The sequence below is a fragment of the Salvelinus fontinalis genome, chromosome 2 (genome assembly GCF_029448725.1).
Source record: "Salvelinus fontinalis isolate EN_2023a chromosome 2, ASM2944872v1, whole genome shotgun sequence".
Taxonomy (NCBI): Eukaryota; Metazoa; Chordata; class Actinopteri; order Salmoniformes; family Salmonidae; genus Salvelinus; species Salvelinus fontinalis.
The window spans coordinates 88,428,631-88,447,655 of record NC_074666.1 but is presented as its reverse complement, the minus strand read 5'-3'; the positions used below and the strand labels follow the sequence as shown (position 1 = coordinate 88,447,655).

The 19,025-nt window shown below is 40.8% G+C and overlaps 4 protein-coding genes across 4 annotated transcripts; 2 read left to right on the top strand and 2 right to left on the bottom strand.

Moving 5' to 3' along the window:
- Nucleotides 1-3,297: 3,297 nt before the first annotated feature.
- LOC129831019 (hemoglobin subunit beta-1) lies at nucleotides 3,298-4,234 on the bottom strand. Its single transcript, XM_055893998.1, has 3 exons — nucleotides 4,081-4,234; nucleotides 3,647-3,869; nucleotides 3,298-3,493 (listed from the first exon to the last, which is right to left on the bottom strand). The coding sequence occupies exons 1-3, from the start codon at nucleotides 4,170-4,172 to the stop codon at nucleotides 3,365-3,367; spliced, it is 444 nt and encodes a 147-aa protein (XP_055749973.1). The 5' UTR covers nucleotides 4,173-4,234; the 3' UTR covers nucleotides 3,298-3,364.
- A 1,354-nt stretch (nucleotides 4,235-5,588) lies between these two features.
- Nucleotides 5,589-6,473, top strand: LOC129831011 (hemoglobin subunit alpha-like). Its single transcript, XM_055893985.1, has 3 exons — nucleotides 5,589-5,720; nucleotides 5,950-6,157; nucleotides 6,266-6,473. The coding sequence occupies exons 1-3, from the start codon at nucleotides 5,626-5,628 to the stop codon at nucleotides 6,392-6,394; spliced, it is 432 nt and encodes a 143-aa protein (XP_055749960.1). The 5' UTR covers nucleotides 5,589-5,625; the 3' UTR covers nucleotides 6,395-6,473.
- Nucleotides 6,474-8,614: 2,141 nt separating this feature from the next.
- On the bottom strand, nucleotides 8,615-9,520 carry LOC129831007 (hemoglobin subunit alpha-4). Its single transcript, XM_055893971.1, has 3 exons — nucleotides 9,362-9,520; nucleotides 8,956-9,163; nucleotides 8,615-8,863 (listed from the first exon to the last, which is right to left on the bottom strand). Exons 1-3 carry the CDS (start codon nucleotides 9,454-9,456, stop codon nucleotides 8,735-8,737), a joined length of 432 nt encoding a protein of 143 aa, XP_055749946.1. The 5' UTR covers nucleotides 9,457-9,520; the 3' UTR covers nucleotides 8,615-8,734.
- Nucleotides 9,521-12,416: 2,896 nt separating this feature from the next.
- Nucleotides 12,417-13,364, top strand: LOC129831000 (hemoglobin subunit beta-4). The gene is made up of 3 exons (XM_055893958.1): nucleotides 12,417-12,582; nucleotides 12,755-12,977; nucleotides 13,117-13,364. The coding sequence occupies exons 1-3, from the start codon at nucleotides 12,491-12,493 to the stop codon at nucleotides 13,246-13,248; spliced, it is 447 nt and encodes a 148-aa protein (XP_055749933.1). The 5' UTR covers nucleotides 12,417-12,490; the 3' UTR covers nucleotides 13,249-13,364.
- Nucleotides 13,365-19,025: the final 5,661 nt, after the last annotated feature.

Sequence of the window (19,025 nt, the reverse complement as noted above, 5' to 3'; positions counted from 1 at the left end):
TCTCGTAGGTGATATACAACAGAGTTACCTAATGTAACAAATGAGGAATTTGCACTGATCACTGTTGGTATCAGCTAGAGTAATCCTTAGAATTTGGAAAGGTCATGCCATTCCTACTCTGAAACAGTCCATAGAATCAATGTTGGAGGTGGCATCTTATGAACATATGCTTGCTAGGATCACTGGTAGAAACAACAATTCTAGAAGCTGGACGTGTTTAATTTGTCATGTTTCTAAGACTGGGAGGTGATTACTTATGCTTGTGAACCCATTTAGTTCTGTATTGTGACCTGTACGATACTATTTGACTGTGTATATGTGCTATGTTGGAGGATATGTCTTGATGTCATGCTCAATGTTTTTATGCTGTACAATATTTTATTTTTGTTTAATAAATGCAACTTTAATAACAAAAAAACACTGAAATATGACATTTACATAAGTATTCAGATCTTTACTAAGTACTTTGTTGATGCACCTTTGGCAGCGATTACAGCCTCAAGTCTTCTTGGGTATGATGCTACAAGCTTGGCACACCTGTATTTAGGGAGTTTCTCCAATTCTTCTCTGCAGATACTCTCAAGCTCTGTCAGGTTGGATGGGGAGTGTCGCTGCACAGCCATTTTCAGGTCTCTCAAAAAAAATTTAATCGGGTTCAAGTCCGGCTTCTGGCTGGGCCACTCAAGGAATATTCAGAGACTTGTCCCGAAGCCACTCCTGCATTGTCTTGGCTGTGTGCTTAGGGTTGTTTTATGGTTGGAAGGTGAACTTTCTTCCCAGTCTGAGGTCCTGAGCACTCTTTTTTATTTTATTTTATTTTTTATTTATTTTTTAATACATTTCACCCCTTTTCTCCCCAATTTTTGTGGTATCCAATCGATAGTAATTACTATCTTGTCTCATCGCTACAACTCCCGTACGGGCTCGGGAGAGACGAAGGTCGAAAGCCACGCGTCCTCCGAAGCGCAACCCAACCAAGCCGCACTGCTTCTTAGCACAGCGCGCCTCCAACCCGGAAGCCAGCCGCACCAATGTGTCGGAGGAAACACCGTGCACCTGGCCCCCTTGGTTAGCGCGCACTGCGCCTGGCCCGCCACAGGAGTCGCTGGAGCGCGATGAGACAAGGATATCCCTACCGGCCAAACCCTCCCTAACCCGGACGACGCTAGCCCAATTGTGCGTCGCCCCACGGACCTCCCCACAGCATGATGCTGCCACCACCGTGCTTCACCCTAGGGATGGTGCCAGGTTTCCTTCAGACGTGAAGCTTGGCGTTCAGGCCAAAGAGTTCTTTTTTTCATCAAACCAGATAATGTTTATTCTCATAGTCTGAGACTCCTTTAGGTGCCTTTTGGCAACTCCAAGCGGGCTGTCATGTGTCTTATACTGAGGAGTAGCTTCCGTCTGGCCACTACCATAAAGGCCTGATTGGTGGAGTGCTGCAGAGATGGTTGTCCTTCTGGAAGGTTCTCCCATCTCCACACAGGAACTCTGGAGCTCTGTCAGAGTGACCATCGGGTTCTTGGTCACCTCCATGACCAAGGCCCTTCTCCCCCGATTGCTCAGTTTGGCCGTGCGGCCAGCTCTAGGAAGAGTCTTGGTGGTTCCAAACTTCTTCCATTTAAGAATGATGGAGGCCACTGTGTTCTTGGGGACCTTCAATGCTGCAGAAATGTGTTGGTTCCCTACCCAAGATCTGTGCCTTGACACAATCAGAGACCTGGCAGTGTGGTGCCAGGACAACAACCTCTTCCCTCATTGTGAGCAAGACAAAGGAGCCGATCGTGGACTACAGGAAAAGGCGGGCCGGACAGGGCTGTAGTGGAGTGGGTCGAGAGTTTCAAGTTCCTTGGTGTCCACATCACCAACAAGCTATCATGGTCCAAACACACCAAGACAGTCGTGAAGGGGGCACGACAACACCTTTCCCCCTCAGGAGACTGAAAAGATTTGGGTCCTCAAGGAGTTCTACAGCTGCACCATCGAGAGCATCCTGACCGGTTGCATCGCCACCTGGTATGGCAACTGCTCGGCATCTGACCATAAGGCGCTACAGAGGGTAGTGCTTACGGCCCAGGACATCACTGGGACCAAGCTTCATGCCATGCAGGACCTACATAATAGGCGGTGTCAAAGGAAAGACCAAAAAATTGTCAGACACTCCAGTCAGAGATTTGGGTAAGTCATAGACTTCTTTGCTACTGCACGACAAGCGGTACCGCAGCGCCAAGTCTAGGACCAAAAGGATCCTTAACAGCTTCTACCCCTAAGCCATAAGACTGCTGAACAATTAATAAAATGGACACAGTACTATTTACGTTGACCCCCCCCCATTTGCTTTGTACACTGCTGCTACTCGCTGTATATTATCTATGCATAGTCACCTCTACCGACATGTACAAATTACCTCGATTAACCTGTACCCCTGCACATTGACTCGGTACCGGTACCACCTGTATATAGCCTATTTATTATTATTTTATTTATACTTTTAAATTATTTTCTACTTTAGTTTATTTGGTAAATATTTTCTTAACTCTTCTTGATCTGCACTGTTGGTTAATTAAGGACTTGTAAGTTAGCATTTCACGGTAGTATTTTATTGTAAGTGTTGTATTCGGCGCATGTGACAAAGTTTGGTTTGATTTAGATGCCCATGTATGTAGGTTGTTTTAATACAGCCATCTCGGTTTTCATTTGAACCATAATTGTATCCTTGACTTGTTTGTAAGAATTGCAGATACTTCGGCAACTTTGTTTTTGTAGTCAGCTTCGTTCTGTTGTTATCCGCAGTCACAGTCAGACAGGCTAGACATCTTGCTTCTATGTTTAGCAGAGATCTTCTGTAAATGAGTGACGCGGAAGTGCAAAAAAACATCTAACCATGCACTTTGGCTGCTCTGTTAGTGGTCTGGATCACTCGTAGATGTGCAAAGGTTTTTAAGAGCGTTTTTAAAAGCCACGTTACTAACGAGGCCACTGGGAAACGACTCGGCTACTAAGACAAGAATGTTCTAGCAATGATCTTAAGGCTAGGAAGGCTCTGGGAAACGATACCCTGCGACTTATATGTATGCTTTGTAAATATTACCTGTAAATAGTTTACTAAAGTGGTCTGCATCGTACTGGCCGCCCACTTGTTTTCTTTCTTCGATTGCCTACCATATAGGGGTCTAGCTCCACTTCCCTCATCTAAATAGGGTATAGCCTAAAATAAAGATGTTAAGAATTTTGTGGTGGAACTGTCCCTGCCCCCCCTTCTAAAAAAAACGTTTGTATGAATACAAATACAATAGATTGTTTCGATGTCTTTATTTTCACTCAGGCAGTGATGTCAGAACATAATCACTTGTCTGGGGTGCATTTAGAAGTACCGACTGCCCATGGCTGCGACAACCACTTTCATGAACTTCTGCCAGGTTGCCTGGATTTCAGGAGTGAAAGATGCTCCGAACTTGGCGGCAATGACAATTGTGAGGACGTCAGCCAACACCTGTGGACAAAAGACAAAGGAGGAAGATGTTAAATAAGACTGACGGTTTTGTTTTACCTTTGGAATTAGACGTGTTGCTCTGATTGTTATGTGTGCAGGCTTACATCAATAAAGCCTAAAATATAAGCCTATTTCTCAAGACAGAAGGCATACCCTGAAATTTTCAGGGTCGACGAAGAGTTTGTTAGCGTGGGTCTCGCTAAGTGACTTGTATGTGGCTAAGATGTTGCCCATGTTCTTCACAGCTTTATCCAGAGCTCCACACACGACCTTGCCGTGAGCAGCAACTTTGGGGTTGCCCATGATTGCTGCGGGAGTGGACACATCTCCGAAAGAGCCGAAATAACGCTGAGTCCAGGGATAGACGATCAGGACTCTGTCATTGCAAGAACACCGAAATATGTGAATTACTTTCAAATGTATTTCAATTATATGCCTAATTAATACTTTAACATGCTCCATTCAAACTAAATAATAGTAACGATAGATAACAGGACAAGTGTAATAGTGTTATAAATACTCATGATCATCTCCACTATAAGCTATATTAAATGATATATTTGAATGAGGCTGAAGCCATGACCTACCTTGCCAGAGCCAGTGGTCCGACCTCATTGATATCTACTTTGCCCCAGACAGCACTGATGGTGCTCTTCTCGGCGTCTGTCCAGTCAACCATGTTGTCAGTGTTTGATCTTCGGTTTTGCAACAAGATTAAACAAATTAATGTCTTGTGTAGGGAGACACTTTGCCTGCAATTTATATTTATGAGTGCTCTCCGCCCACTGGAGGCGGCGCATATGATTGGCTCTGGCAAAGATCAGTATTGGCCAAGTGAGCGCTTCAGCTCTCGAATTTGATGACATCAATTCCAATAATTTATCTGTTAAAAACAACAGTAAATACTAATTTATTAGCTGTTGCAGAATCAAGTCTGTAGGTTAGATCCTAAAAGCTGGAAGCATATGTAAATAGGCCTATACAGTTTTATCTAGATTACCAACGTTTCAAAATTCGCATGATAAGAGCTTAATTAGCAGTTTTAATTTATTCCACTGATGCAAGAATAAAAGCAAGGTTATGGCAAAACTCTTCCGAAGATTACACGTCCTTCATTGCAGTGTATACGGCTATTCTAATGAAAAATCAGAAAGAGATGCAATCACTAAACATTTTTATGAATTTGGAAAATGTGATTATTCCTGCTAATTCCGTTTGGGGGAGATTTTCGGCACAACAACGGCCTACTATTTGACACAGTTTCTTATCTACGACAAAATTAAGCCTTCCTTTTTTTATCGGGGTATTCAGACCGGTCCCGCCCATTTTAAGTTAATCATTTCAAGACATTAAATATGACACGCTGTAATGCCCTGTATTATTTGCAGATAGGTGTGTACCCACCTCCTCGCATGACCTCTTTCAGGCCGTAAATGTAAATAAGAATGTGTTGTTAACTGACTTGCCTAGTTAAATAAAGGTTAAATTACAAAATAAAAAAATACAAATGTGAAATACGTTACTTTGAATAAATATTTTCCAGTTGAATGCAGGTCTTTGTAGGTGGATTTGGTTTTTACATTTAAATTTACCAATGTAATATATATTATAGCACTCTACAATCAAATATATAGTCTACCTTTAATATAGAAATTGAAGCTTAATATTTCATAAATTACAAAATAACTTTTCTTGATCTTTTTAATTATTTAACGTTATTTAGGATATAAAATTAAATTTAGCCAATTAACTATAAATTAAATATTTGGTTATTTTGGCAAAAGCAGCTGCATCTTTAGAATTAACCTATTGGAAATATATGCTTGATTACATTGAAATATTTCGTTTTATGCAACGAAATAAATAAAGATTATTATTATAATCAAATTGTGAAATTGTTGCATCTGGTAGGCCTACAACTAAAGTATTTGCATTGCGCAAAAAGGAACAAAATAAATGATGGATATTATTAGAAACATAGCCATCTGACATCTTATTGGTGGTTGCAGTGTAGGGGGAGTGTACCCTAGTAGCTGGGCGTGTCTGCCGCTCTACTGTAATATAAAGGGACCTAGTTGTATAGGCAGTCATCTTCAGATAATTTCTTGTAGATTTAATATAGGCCAATCAAAATGAGTCTGACAGCTAAGGACAAATCTGTGGTCAAGGCCTTCTGGGGAAAGATTAGTGGAAAGGCAGATGTTCTCGGTGCTGAGGCTCTGGGAAGGTAAGCCTTCTTAATGAAAGAATTATGAGAATGATTGATTGTGTTTAACCTGCTGACAGCGGCCTACGTGCCTACCCCGAATAAGCATTTTAACATACATTAAGTCAACTACTTTCAATACGTTGTAGACACAGATGATGGGAGACATATGATACGCGTAATGCTTAGAAGTTCAGCATCTAACAAAAACTCCAATATAAATCGAACTATTCTGTACCTTCCTTTGCAGGATGCTGACTGCTTACCCCCAGACTAAGATCTACTTCTCCCACTGGGCTGACGTGAGCCTCGGCTCTGGCCCAGTCAAGAAGCATGGAAGTAGCATCATGGGTGCAATTGGTGAAGCTGTCGGACTGATGGACGACCTCGTGGGGGGAATGAGTGCTCTCGGCGAGCTGCACGCCTTCAAGCTGCGCATGGACCCTGGAAACTTCAAGGTTGGCCCCCAGATAACTTATTGTCTGTATATTGATCACTCTCGACATCAACTCTGTCTGTTGCTAAGGCTTAATCCTTCATATTAACTTATAAAATATACTTTTCAGATTCTGTCCCACAACATCCTTGTGACCCTGGCTATTCACTTCCCTGCGGATTTCACTCCCGAAGTGCACATTGCTGTGGATAAATTCCTTGCAGCTTTGTCCGCTGCCCTGGCTGACAAAAACAGATAAGACCATCATGAAAGTCCAAAATTGGACTCCAGTTTCTGCTCTGTTATTATCACAATAAAATAAACAGGCAATGAATTAAGTTATGTCCTCTGCTGTGTCCTTATTCCACCACAGTTGACCATCACAAAGTGATATTTGAATGTCATCACTATCACATCTAGTAGATTGAATAGATTGAATGAAGAAAGGAAGGGATTAAGTACTAAATGATGCTTTAGGTCCACCATCCACTAGCTCACTATGTTATTCTCCATAACTTTGGTTAGCCTATCTAATACGTGTAACATGCATTTTGCTGACCTCATTTAATATTTGATGAATATGGAGTAGTTACAGATGGGGTTGGTAAACTGAATGGGCTGTATGAAGACGGTATTCAACCTATTCAGAGATGAACAAATATGTATTTTATTCTACACGATTTTTAAATAGTTTAACTTTTAAAAAAGGTAAAAATGACCATGTCATTTGCAACAAGATACTTCATAGAATGGTCTATTTTGTATTTTCAATGCAGTGAATTTGGTGGGTGAAGTGAAATCGACTTTGAAAAACGATCACTTTGTGTTATGCTGTATATACTACACTATACACTCACTCCCATTCTGGAAGTTCCGTGCCTCGACTTTCTCTCAAACTAAACACCTTTCGGCACCGCGGCATTTTGTAGTTTACTTTGATACATTAGTCTTTGGGATTGTTTTTATTTTGTAATAAAAAAGTATATCTGCGCATCTCTGAACCTAAATGTCTGTAAGTTAAATGGTTTTACTATTTCGTACAAACGTGTATTGTTTTATACATTTGTTGAGATTTAGTCTAGTAAGCCTACTAGTAGGATAGTTTTTCGGGCTTTTGTTGCACGCCCTTGTTCCTGATTGGTTTTACGCGCAGGTTAGGCGCAGACATAGCCTAAGATTACACATGAGAGTAATTCAATTCATATGCAGTTTGGCACCGCAAACTTTGTTTGATGGAACTACGTGAATTGATGCAATAATTATTGGAACACTATTTTGTATGTGCATCGGATTTGTTTGAATAAATCCCTGCATCAGTTGCCCTAAAGATGGTTCATCTATCAGTGCGCCTATTTAGTAAAGCCCCAAATCATATTTTAAATGTATTGTGTTACTGCAACAACTACACATACTAATGCCTCGTTCAGGTGCTATCGGAGTTCTCGGAAATTCCTAGTTCCGACTGGAAAGTTTCACTTGAATGACCCTCCAAATAGGAATAACAAGTGGGAAATGAGAAAAGGATGTTGCCAATCCTATTAGTTTAAGAATTGTTCCGACTTCAAAAGCACTTGAACACAATCATGTCGGAGCTCCAACTTCCCATCTTCCTATTTCCCACGAGAATGTGAAGCCAGCATAATACCTCATTCAAGTGCTAGTCGGTACTAGGAAACTGACATTTCTGACTTGCTAACTGGTTGAACGTGTTACTGTAGCCTAAGTATATAACATGAGTGACATGACCGTAATAATCATCATGGAAAGGCATTGGAAGTGCCATAAGTGTAAGCCAACATAATTCATTATTTTACATTAACCTGTTTAACATGTAATAGATGCATTATGAAGAAAATTTTGTAATTTAGGCTCCACGAAATAAGAAATGGGTTATGAAGAAAATCGTGTACTGTTGCCTACATGACAAAAAGGCCTTCTGATTACAAGTGCACCAGTATCCAAAGTATTAAGCGAAATCAAGCACAGAAAACAGCATTGGCATTAATAAAACAATATTTCCCACGAATTAAGTCGCACGTAAATGTGCGTCTTTTCTCAAAAATTCTGTTCAGCAAGTCTAAAACAGTACATATAGGCATACAACGACACATTTTAAAACATGGTTAAACAAAGACAACATTTCGGCATATTCACAACGTTGAATTAGCCATTAATATGAACAAAAATTAAATATAAACTATCGCGTCTATATGGTTGTTGCAAAGGCTTGTGTAGCCTACTGGTTAAATGTGTGTCTTTTCGGACGAATTAAGAAGCACATAAATTCGTGTCTTTTCTCACGAATTAAGCCAGACAAAAACGCACAAAAACGCACGAAATTTGCTGAAATGCATTATGTACATATACGCACGAATTGATTGTGAAACTGTGTTGCACAACATGAGGGGGTACGTATCCTTCTGCACCCCTATGGATATTAAATGTGAGACAACGAAAATGAAAAAGGAACACCTCAGTATGAGTTTCATTTAGGTTTATTGTCAGTGTGTCAATATCGGAAGGACATTACGTTTGAGAAACATGGATGAACGTCTAATTCTGATGTAAGACTGTGAGAGCTTGTAGCTCGGATGACAGTTTAGCGGTACTTCTCCGCCAGGGCCAGAGCCAGTTGCTGCAGGAACTTGTCCACGGACAAATGGATCTCGGGGGTGAATTCGGCGGGGAAGTAGGCGGCAATGACCACAATCAAGTTGTGAGCCAGGATCTGCAAAGGAAAATTGAAATAGATTATTTCACCTTCACACAGGTAAAAACTCCGATTTTTTTAGTGTTTTTTTGTGTGTCTTTTTCTCTTACCTTGAAGTTGGTGGGGTCCACCCTCAGCTTGGTGGCGTGCAGTTCACTGAGCTTGGTCAAGAAACCAAAAAGGTCGTCCAAGTTGCCAACACATTCATCGATCTGATTCATGATGGTGATGCCGTGCTTCTTCACTGGAGCGGAACCGGGGGCCACGGAAGCCCAGTGGGAGAAGTAGGCCTTGGTCTGGGGGTAGACAACAAGCATCCTGTCGTGGACATTAGAAATGATGTGAGACAAAATTCATCTTAAATAATCATTCACACGGTCGGGGATCGCGTCCATATTTTTGCTGAGATGGTTATACGCATTCATAGCTTCCATTATAATTGACAGAGGATTTATGTGTTAATAACTGGAATACGTGTTATAGTCTATAATTTATCATACATCGTTATGTAATTACCTGGAAAGAGCCTGTTCTCCAATCTCATCGGATTTAGGGAGGATCTTGCCCCAGATGGCCTTCACGTTGGCTTTGTCCTTGGCTGAGAGACTCATAGCTGCGTCTTGTCCGGTTATCCACTTAAATGAAGATGCTGAGAAAAGAAGCGTGTGAGCTTACACTTTTCAGAGGCTGTTTTTATTGACGCATGAGAGAAGGCACACCTCGATATAATCTCGGCTCCTCCTCTGATTGGGCATTTTTCCAAGACAAGATTAATGTGTTTTTTTTTGTGTTTTTTTTTTACATGTTATGGAACCGAGCCAATTCGTATAATGCCCAAAATATGACATTTGCACATAATCGATTTCGTTTGTAAAAATGCTGTCATAACATTGTATGTATTTATTTCATATAGATTGAATAACAAAGTGTCTTTGAAACACTTAATACCTCAATATTTTCTTTACAGTTAACGTTTAGTCGTACGGTCTAATATTGCAGCACTCATTGGTGAGTATATAGGCTATGTGATTCTGTACACAAGGCAGTGTTGGGGAGTAGTGGACTGCATGTAATTCAACTAGTAATTTAACTGCATTTTGCAGTAGCTTGGTGGTACTTGAACTACATTGAAATCTAACTAGGGTTTTCAGTAGTTAACTACTTTTCCCCCATGTATCAGCTAACTACTGGAACTACACACTACTTTTCCCCCCATGTATCAGCTAACTACTGGAACTACACACTACTTTCCCCCCCCATGTATCAGCTAACTACTGGAACTACACACTACTTTTCCCCCCATGCATCAGCTAACTACTGGAACTACACACTACTTTTCCCCCCATGTATCAGCTAACTACTGGAACTACACACTACTTTCCCCCCATGTAGCAGCTAACTACTGGAACTACACACTACTTTTCCCCCCATGTATCAGCTAACTACTGGAACTACACACTACTTTCCCCCCCATGTATCAGCTAACTACTGGAACTACACACTACTTTTCCCCCATGTAGCAGCTAACTACTGGAACTACACACTACTTTTCCCCCCATGTATCAGCTAACTACTGGAACTACACACTACTTTCCCCCCCATGTATCAGCTAACTACTGGAACTACACACTACTTTTCCCCCATGTATCAGCTAACTACTGGAACTACACACTACTTTTCCCCCCATGTATCAGCTAACTACTGGAACTACACACTACTTTTCCCCCCATGCATCAGCTAACTACTGGAACTACACACTACTTTTCCCCCCATGTATCAGCTAACTACTGGAACTACACACTACTTTTCCCCCCATGTATCAGCTAACTACTGGAACTACACACTACTTTTCCCCCCATGCATCAGCTAACTACTGGAACTACACACTACTTTTCCCCCCATGCATCAGCTAACTACTGGAACTACACACTACTTTTCCCCCCATGCATCAGCTAACTACTGGAACTACACACTACTTTTCCCCCCATGTATCAGCTAACTACTGGAACTACACACTACTTTTCCCCCCATGCATCAGCTAACTACTGGAACTACACACTACTTTTCCCCCCATGTATCAGCTAACTACTGGAACTACACACTACTTTTCCCCCCATGCATCAGCTAACTACTGGAACTACACACTACTTTTCCCCCCATGTATCAGCTAACTACTGGAACTACACACTACTTTTCCCCCCATGTATCAGCTAACTACTGGAACTACACACTACTTTTTTTGCAAAATAAAATAAAATATGGATGAAGTAGGCAATCATTTACTTTTTGGTGCATTAGCCCTGCCTAATTCTGACTTGAAACATCGTTTTTCTGCTAATAGGCTAAAATACACACTGTCAACATTTTACCCCAAAGTTCTCTGACTTACAATTTTTTCTCTATTACATTTCAGATTAACATATGATCATTTTTCACGAAGTTGTTTGGATAGTGAACTTCTTTTCCATAGTAACTTTATATTTTTCTTAAGGGTAGCTTTAGAGTAGCTTAATTTCTTCCAGTGTGAAGTAATTGCTAGCTTGGTAAACTATATTTTCAGAGTAGCTTCCCCAACACTGACAAATAGTTGCAACGTGATTGGATTGGCAACTAGCAACTAAATCAAGACGTGTTGGCTTATATCTCATTTGGCTTATGTAGTCAATATTCACAGTTAACACATAAATACTGAGACAAATTATATACCTGATAATCGGAAAGGTTTTGTTTCGGTTAAAAAGCGTACCCTATGCCCATCACTAAACATTTTAATAATATATAGGCTACGCGCATTGTATTTCAGTGGGGTTAAACAAAAAGCTGTGGTTTCATTGAAGTAAATAGGCTGATATCCACATTGAATAGTGTCCAGTTAGAACCCATCATGTAATTCCCCTGATGAAGGCAGATAAAACGACTTTTCACCAACTGACATGTAGATAATCATTCAAAAGGACCAGAAATATGGAACTATCAAATGGGTGGGGCCTTCTGAATATTAAGATAAAACAATTTGAGTCATGCTCTTTCTTTAATAGTTTACTCCCAATCTAGGCTTTTCTTTTTTTTAAAGGAGACCCTAAATAAACACTTACATCAATAATTAGCATTTTATAAAGATAATATTGCAATTAAATGTGATTATTACAACGATACATTCAAATAGAATTTAGGGCCAAATAAGGTTCTACACTGAGATAATTGTCATGAAAGTTCTGAACCTTCATTGATTTGAATGGTGTCAGATATTATTTTGAACTTAACAATGAATTGGGGTGTTAACTACTATTTGCAGTGTGTAGAGAACATTGAACAGAACAAGACTATGTCAATAACTAAATGTCGACAAAAATGCCGATGAAGGCTAATCATGGCTTGATAATTCCATCCGTAATAATTAGAATTTGGCAACGCCTAAATGACCAAGCATTATCTTTAAAGGTGGGATGAGGTTGGCACAATGCCGATATGTGCCACACTCGAGGACCTTGCCCCCCCCAAGACATTCATCCAATCATGTTCTGTGTTCTGTTCAGGGCGGAGTTACTGAACATCAATAAATTGGACGTCCCATGAGACAAAAAGCTCAGGGATCTCTTGTAACATTTTGCAAGTACAAACGGAAATCAACAAACAAACGTCAACATGGTCGACTGGACAGATGCTGAGCGCAGTGCCATCGTAGGCCTGTGGGGAAAGATCAGCGTGGATGAGATCGGACCCCAGGCCCTGGCCAGGTACATTCTTATAATATTTATGTACATATCATTAAATAATATCACGATAATAGGCTACCTAGGTTATTTAGCACTAATTGCGTAGTAGGAAATCGCGGTGTTCACCATTGGTGCGATACAGACCATATTGATTGTTAAGTATAATTGTAATGCCTGTTGTATTCATTTTTAGACTTCTGATCGTGTCTCCATGGACTCAGAGACACTTCAGCACCTTCGGCAACCTGTCCACACCCGCTGCCATCATGGGTAACCCCGCCGTGGCCAAGCACGGAAAGACCGTGATGCACGGACTGGACAGAGCTGTGCAGAACCTGGATGACATCAAGAACACCTATACTGCACTGAGTGTGATGCACTCCGAGAAACTGCACGTGGATCCCGACAACTTCAGGGTGAGTATTACACTTTAGCAAACTGAAACAAAATACAAAAATAAATAGTCTTGTGAATGAAATAGACTTATGAGCCGATGTAAAGCTTATTCCAATATTACATTCTCCATCTGGTTCCTTTACGGTCCCCTCTCCACAGCTCCTCGCCGACTGCATCACCGTGTGCGTGGCGGCCAAGCTCGGTCCCGCGGTTTTCAGTGCTGACACTCAGGAAGCCTTCCAGAAGTTCCTGGCTGTCGTTGTGTCCGCTCTTGGCAGACAGTACCACTAGAGCATCACTCGACAGCATCAATATGGAAGAGAGATGACACTCCAACTCCAGTCTGTTAGGCAGGAAGCTGTGCCATAGCGACACATATTGAAAATAATAAAATACATGTAAAAGCATTTATCTTTTTGAAGTGTTGTTTTTCGATGGAAAATGATCTCCTGCAATTTTCCTGGTGGCAATTGGGTTCTAGTTAGGCCCTCAGTGGATTCAAATAAGCGATGTAGATCGCCTAGCCTACACATCTGCAAGTTTGAAAATAAATGATTTCATAAAACGTGGGCAGATGATCACATGTTTTACATTTAGCAGATGCTCTTATCCAGAGAGTCTGCTAAATCAGAGATAAGTGTCCTGCTCAATGGCACACACGACCTTTCGGTTAACAACACTCTTATCCACTAGGCTACCTGCCGACCATCACATAATGTTTTCTAATTGTAATATGATAACTACAGTATATTTAAATAGTATTTTCTTTGTTTTAGATATTTAAATATGTATTTCCCTAGTATGACTGAAATCCACTGTCAACAAATGCTTTTACCTAAAAACCCATTTAAGTCAGTCTTTTTAGCAACATTTTAAACGTCATACCCCAATCATGTGAAATTATTTTCAACACATTAATTGATTAGCCTAACACAATCCATTTAAAATATGATTTTGGAGCCTTGCCCTCACCATCGTCGGATTTATCCACAGCAATGTGACAGATCGCGCCGTCTTGCAAAACGAGGGCAACTGATGCAGAGCTATATTCAAACAAATTCGATTAAATACAAAATAGTGCTGTAAGAATTATTGCGTCCTCGCGAGTGGCGCAGCGGTCTAAGGCACAGCACAGTGCTAGAGGCGTCACTACAGATCCGGGTTCGCATGGCTCTCGACCTTTGCCTCGCTCGAGTACGTTTTGGATTTGCAGCAATGGGACAAGACTGCAAATACCAATTGGATATAACGGAATTGGAGGTTAAAAAATTGAATATAGGCCTATATACTGTATATTATTTATTGCATCAATTCACTGTCCATCAACTCCTGGCTGAACACTATGTCACAGCCACTAACAACTAACAACGCATATGCCTGGAATCCTTACATCATAAAGCAACATGATACAGTGGTCTCGTCGCTGTAGCACATTCAGAGATCGATTGATAGACAGTAATCCAAAATAATTAATATATTTCAAACGAAAACCACTTTCTGTTTGTCATAGATGGACCAGATTAAAATGAGATGAAAGGCGAATTCCTAGTTAGTTCAGGAAGAGTTCTGTGAGACATTTACAGCAATGGGGGAAGACATTTGGATCAAGAGAGACCTTTAGAAAATATGCACATTTTCTCCAACACTGTACATACAAATATGTATTTTATAGTAATAAGGAAGGTGAAATTTCATAGTTAGTCATTTTATAATTTGATTATACTATATTTAGAAAGCATATAAGTAATTTGAAGTCTTATTCATGCAGTTTTGTTGAATAGGAAATACATCATATAAATATTTCCTATTTTTGCTTGTGTCCTCAAACAGCCCAGTCTCACATTCAATTCGCGCATATATGTACAAAATGTATTTCAGCAGATTTCGTGCGTTTTTGGGCATTTTTGGGGTGGTTCAATTCGTTTGAAAATACACGAATTTCTGTGCTACTTAATTCGTGCGAAAAGACACGAATTTAACCAGTAGGCGACACTCAAGCCGTTGCAACAACCATAGACGCGATCGCCTGTATTTATTTATTTTACGTTATGAATATAAAGATATTTTGTCTTTTTTTAACCATTTAACCATAAGAGGTTATATATATATATATATATTGTCTTTATTTAATCCCTATTAAAACATTGTGGTTTTATGCCTATATGTACTGTTTTCGATTTTTCTGAACAGACTTTTCAGGATAGAATGAATGTAAGCAATGCATGATGGTTAATGGTGTTTTATTCAGTTGTAGTTCCATGTATTTCTTAAAAAATAAACGTGTAAACCATTTTTATTGACCAGAATGTAACTGAAAATACAATGGTAGCCTTGCCATTGTCCATCAATAACAAAACTTTTTTTTTTCGTATAACATTTGGGGAAACGTATGCAGTCATTGTAGTCTTACATTTTGTTGGCCAACCAAAATTACCAAAACGTTAACCCGTAATAAGGCTAGGGTGGCTGAGTGTAAATACATGGCTCTGAGTGTAAGCACCTTTTCACTAGAAACGCTCTTGTGTTCAAATTACCGTCAGTGCGAAATAGCTAGAAAGCTTTCGTATTTCCACTTGGCTGCACCTACGGTTACGATAACTGCGTCGACCTGTGTCGAGCAGCAAAACACCGGAAAGCTTCTAGCCTACCGGAAAGTTACAAGAAGAACAAGAATAGTTACCTCATCCGGTCATGTGACACTCTGGATGCCCCCTAAAAGCAATTTCAACGGTCATGTGACACTCTGGATGCCCCCTAAAAGCAATTTCAACCGTTTTGAAAAATGACGCCTGGTAACCCCAAAAAAATACCAGGTGCATGAAAAGTTTGGACTTAGAATATTTTTTGAAAACCTCCATAAATCACTCAGGCCATTGACTCGAGAAGAAAAAACATAAAATATTTTCCAGAAGAAAAAACAGAATATTTTTTGAAAACCTCCATAAATCACTCAGGCCAGCACCCATTGATTTGGGGCGGTAGTATAGCGCTCCCAGAGCGGGTATGGAAGTCTGGATCCCCCCTAAAAGCATTTAAGGCTCTGTGTGTCTTTAAGCACCATACTTTTTCACTCCATCCTTGCTGTGTGTGTGTGTGTGTGTGTGTGTGTGTGTGTGTTTGTGTGTGTGTGTGTGTGTGTGTGTGTGTGTGTGTGTGTGTGTGTGTGTGTGTGTGTGTATGTGTGTGTGTGTGTGTGTGTGCGTGTGTGTGTGTGTGTGTGTGTGTGTGTGTGTGTGTGTGTGTGTGTGTGTGTGTGTGTGTGTGTGTGTGTGTGTGTGTGTGTGTGTGTGTGTGTGTGTGTGTGTGTGTGTGTGTGTGTGTGAGAGAGAGAGAGCTTTTCTTTGACATCTGTTTAGCAAAATTACTGATTTACAGTTCATGAGGGTTGACCGATTCACACATTTAAAGTTTTGGAAAGATCTGACTTTTTTAAACCTTCGAAACAGCACCTATGACCCCATTTTAAGGCACTTCCGGTTGGCACAGGAAGCTAGAAGTAAATACATATCCTGATCGGGGTATGCTTTTACAGAATCCTGAGTTTTAAGTCTATACGTTAAGAACTGACTGATTTACACAGGGTTGAATGCACTATATATCACAAACTGCTGGTTGGGTATGGCAAAAGACTTTTAGGGTGATTTTATCACTTCCGGTTGCTCCATGAAGCTTAGAATCAACACAGGTAGACCTCATAGTGGCTTGATGGATTGTCATTGAAGACAGGTTCATAAGACATTCATAACCCACATAGGCTTCAGGATGAATTTAGGGGTGCAGGCAATGTGTTCCTATGGGGTGAGATGTCATTGTAAACTGTTTGATGTAAACACCTTCTTTTAACTGTTAAGGATTAATGCCACACGGTCAATGTTAGGCTTGCACAGAGACCTTAGGAACGTTCCTGAGGTCAAATTGTGCTTCTAAACCTTAACAGTTCTCTCTCTGTCTCCCAAAAGCAAAAGACTTGAAATGTAGGTCAAGGGTCATCTTCTTGTCACTGTCGCTGCGCTCAGACCGAGCAAGCTACGGTCAAGCGGGGCATCTCGTTGAACTCGGCACGGCCTGGAGATAATGGCAATGCCATTGCAGGCTTTGTGTGTCTTTAAGCACCGTACTTTTTCACTCCATCCTTTTATCCCCTTTTCTTCGTGGTATCCAATCGCTAGTAATTACTATCTTGTCTCATCGCTACAACTCCCGTATGGGCTCAGGAGAGACGAAGGTCGAAAGCCACGCGTCCTCCGAAGCACAACCCAACCAAGCCGCACTGCTTCTTAACACAGCGCGCCTCCAACCCGGAAGCCAGCCGCACCAATGTGTCGGAGGAAACACCGTGCACATGGCCCCCTTGGCTAGCGCGCACTGCCCCCGGCCCGCCACAGGAGTCGCTGGAGCACAATGAGACAAGGATATCCCTACCGGCCAAACCCTCCCTAACCCGGACGATGCTAGGCCAACGGACCTCCCGGTCGCGGCCGGCTGCGGCAGAGCCTGGGCGAGAACCCAGAGACTCTGGTGGCGCAGCTAGCACAGCGATGCAGTGCCCTAGACCACTGCGCCACCCGGGAGGCAGATCTGACCTTTTTAACCCTTCGAAACTGACCCTATGGCACCATTTGAAGGTACTTCCGGTTGACATAGGAAGCTGAAAGTGAACACATATCCTCCTTGGGGTAGGCTCTTATATAATATTGAGTTTTAAGTCTTTATGTTAAGAACTGACTTATTTACAGAGGGTTAAATGAGTGTGTGTTATTTCATAAAATCACATAAAATCACAGAATTCTGGCAGAGCTTCGAGACCCACTTAAAAAATGTTCGTCTGATTACACTGCAACTGGATCTGTAATTATTATTTTTTTTTAACTCCTTTTTGTGAACATGACCAATTTGTCAATGTACGATTTCTCTTAAATTACGATAGATAAATGGCTGGTTCTTTTTTTCCTGACACCGTATGCTTATGTACTTTGACGTGAAGCGGTCAAATTAGCACCCTACTTTGCGTTTTTGACCTTTAATCCCAATCCCATAACTCAAAAAGCGTTGAGGCCTCGACGCCATCTTGTTCGGGGCCAACTGTCCATTACGTCTTCGAAATATTTTCCGTTTAGGAGAAAAGGTCACATGCATTTGCAATGTGCTTGTGCATTTGCAATATTATTTATTTTCCCTCTGGTGGGAATTTCCGAGACTGCGGAAAAATGACCAAAATTTGTTATTTTTATAAAACGGAAACCGAACGTCCGAGAGATTTAGTTTGATGACTTCCTGAAAGATCTCTCCCCCGCGCACGGCCCGACGCCGTCCGCGAATTTTAGAAACGTTGCAGGACGTCTAGTAAGGGACCTTACATTTGCAATGTGGCGTTTCTCACTAACCATATGGCGAGTGCTAAAATGTTCCCTTAAGGTATGGAAAGGCCTTGGAAAGGCCATAAGTGTAAGCCAACGTAATTCATTATTTTACATTAGCATGTAATACATGCATTATGAAGAAAATGAGGTAATTTAGGCTCCACGAAATATGAAATGGGTTATGAAGAAAATCGTGTATGGTTGCCTACATGACAAAAAGGCGTTCTGATTACAAGTGCACCAGTATCCAAAGTATTAAGCGAAATCAAGCACAGAAAACAGAATTGGCATTAATAAAACAATATTTCCCACGAATTAAGTCGCACTTAAATGTGCGTCTTTTCTCAAAAATTCTGTTCAGCAAGTCTAAAACAGTACATATAGGCATACAACGACACATTTTAAAACATGGTTAAACAAAGAACATTTCTGCATATTCATAACGTTGAATTAGCCATTAAGAAGAACAAAAATGAAATACAAATTATCGCGGTCTACATGGTTGTTGCAATGGCTTGTGTGTCGCCTACTGGTTAAATTCGTGTCTTTTCAAACGAATTAAGTAGAACAGAAATTCGTGTATTTTCGCACGAATTAAGTAGCACAGAAATTCGTGTATTTTCAAACGAATTGAACCAGCCCAAAAATGCACAAAAACGCACGAAATCTGCTGAAATACATTTTGTACATATATGCGCGAATTGAATG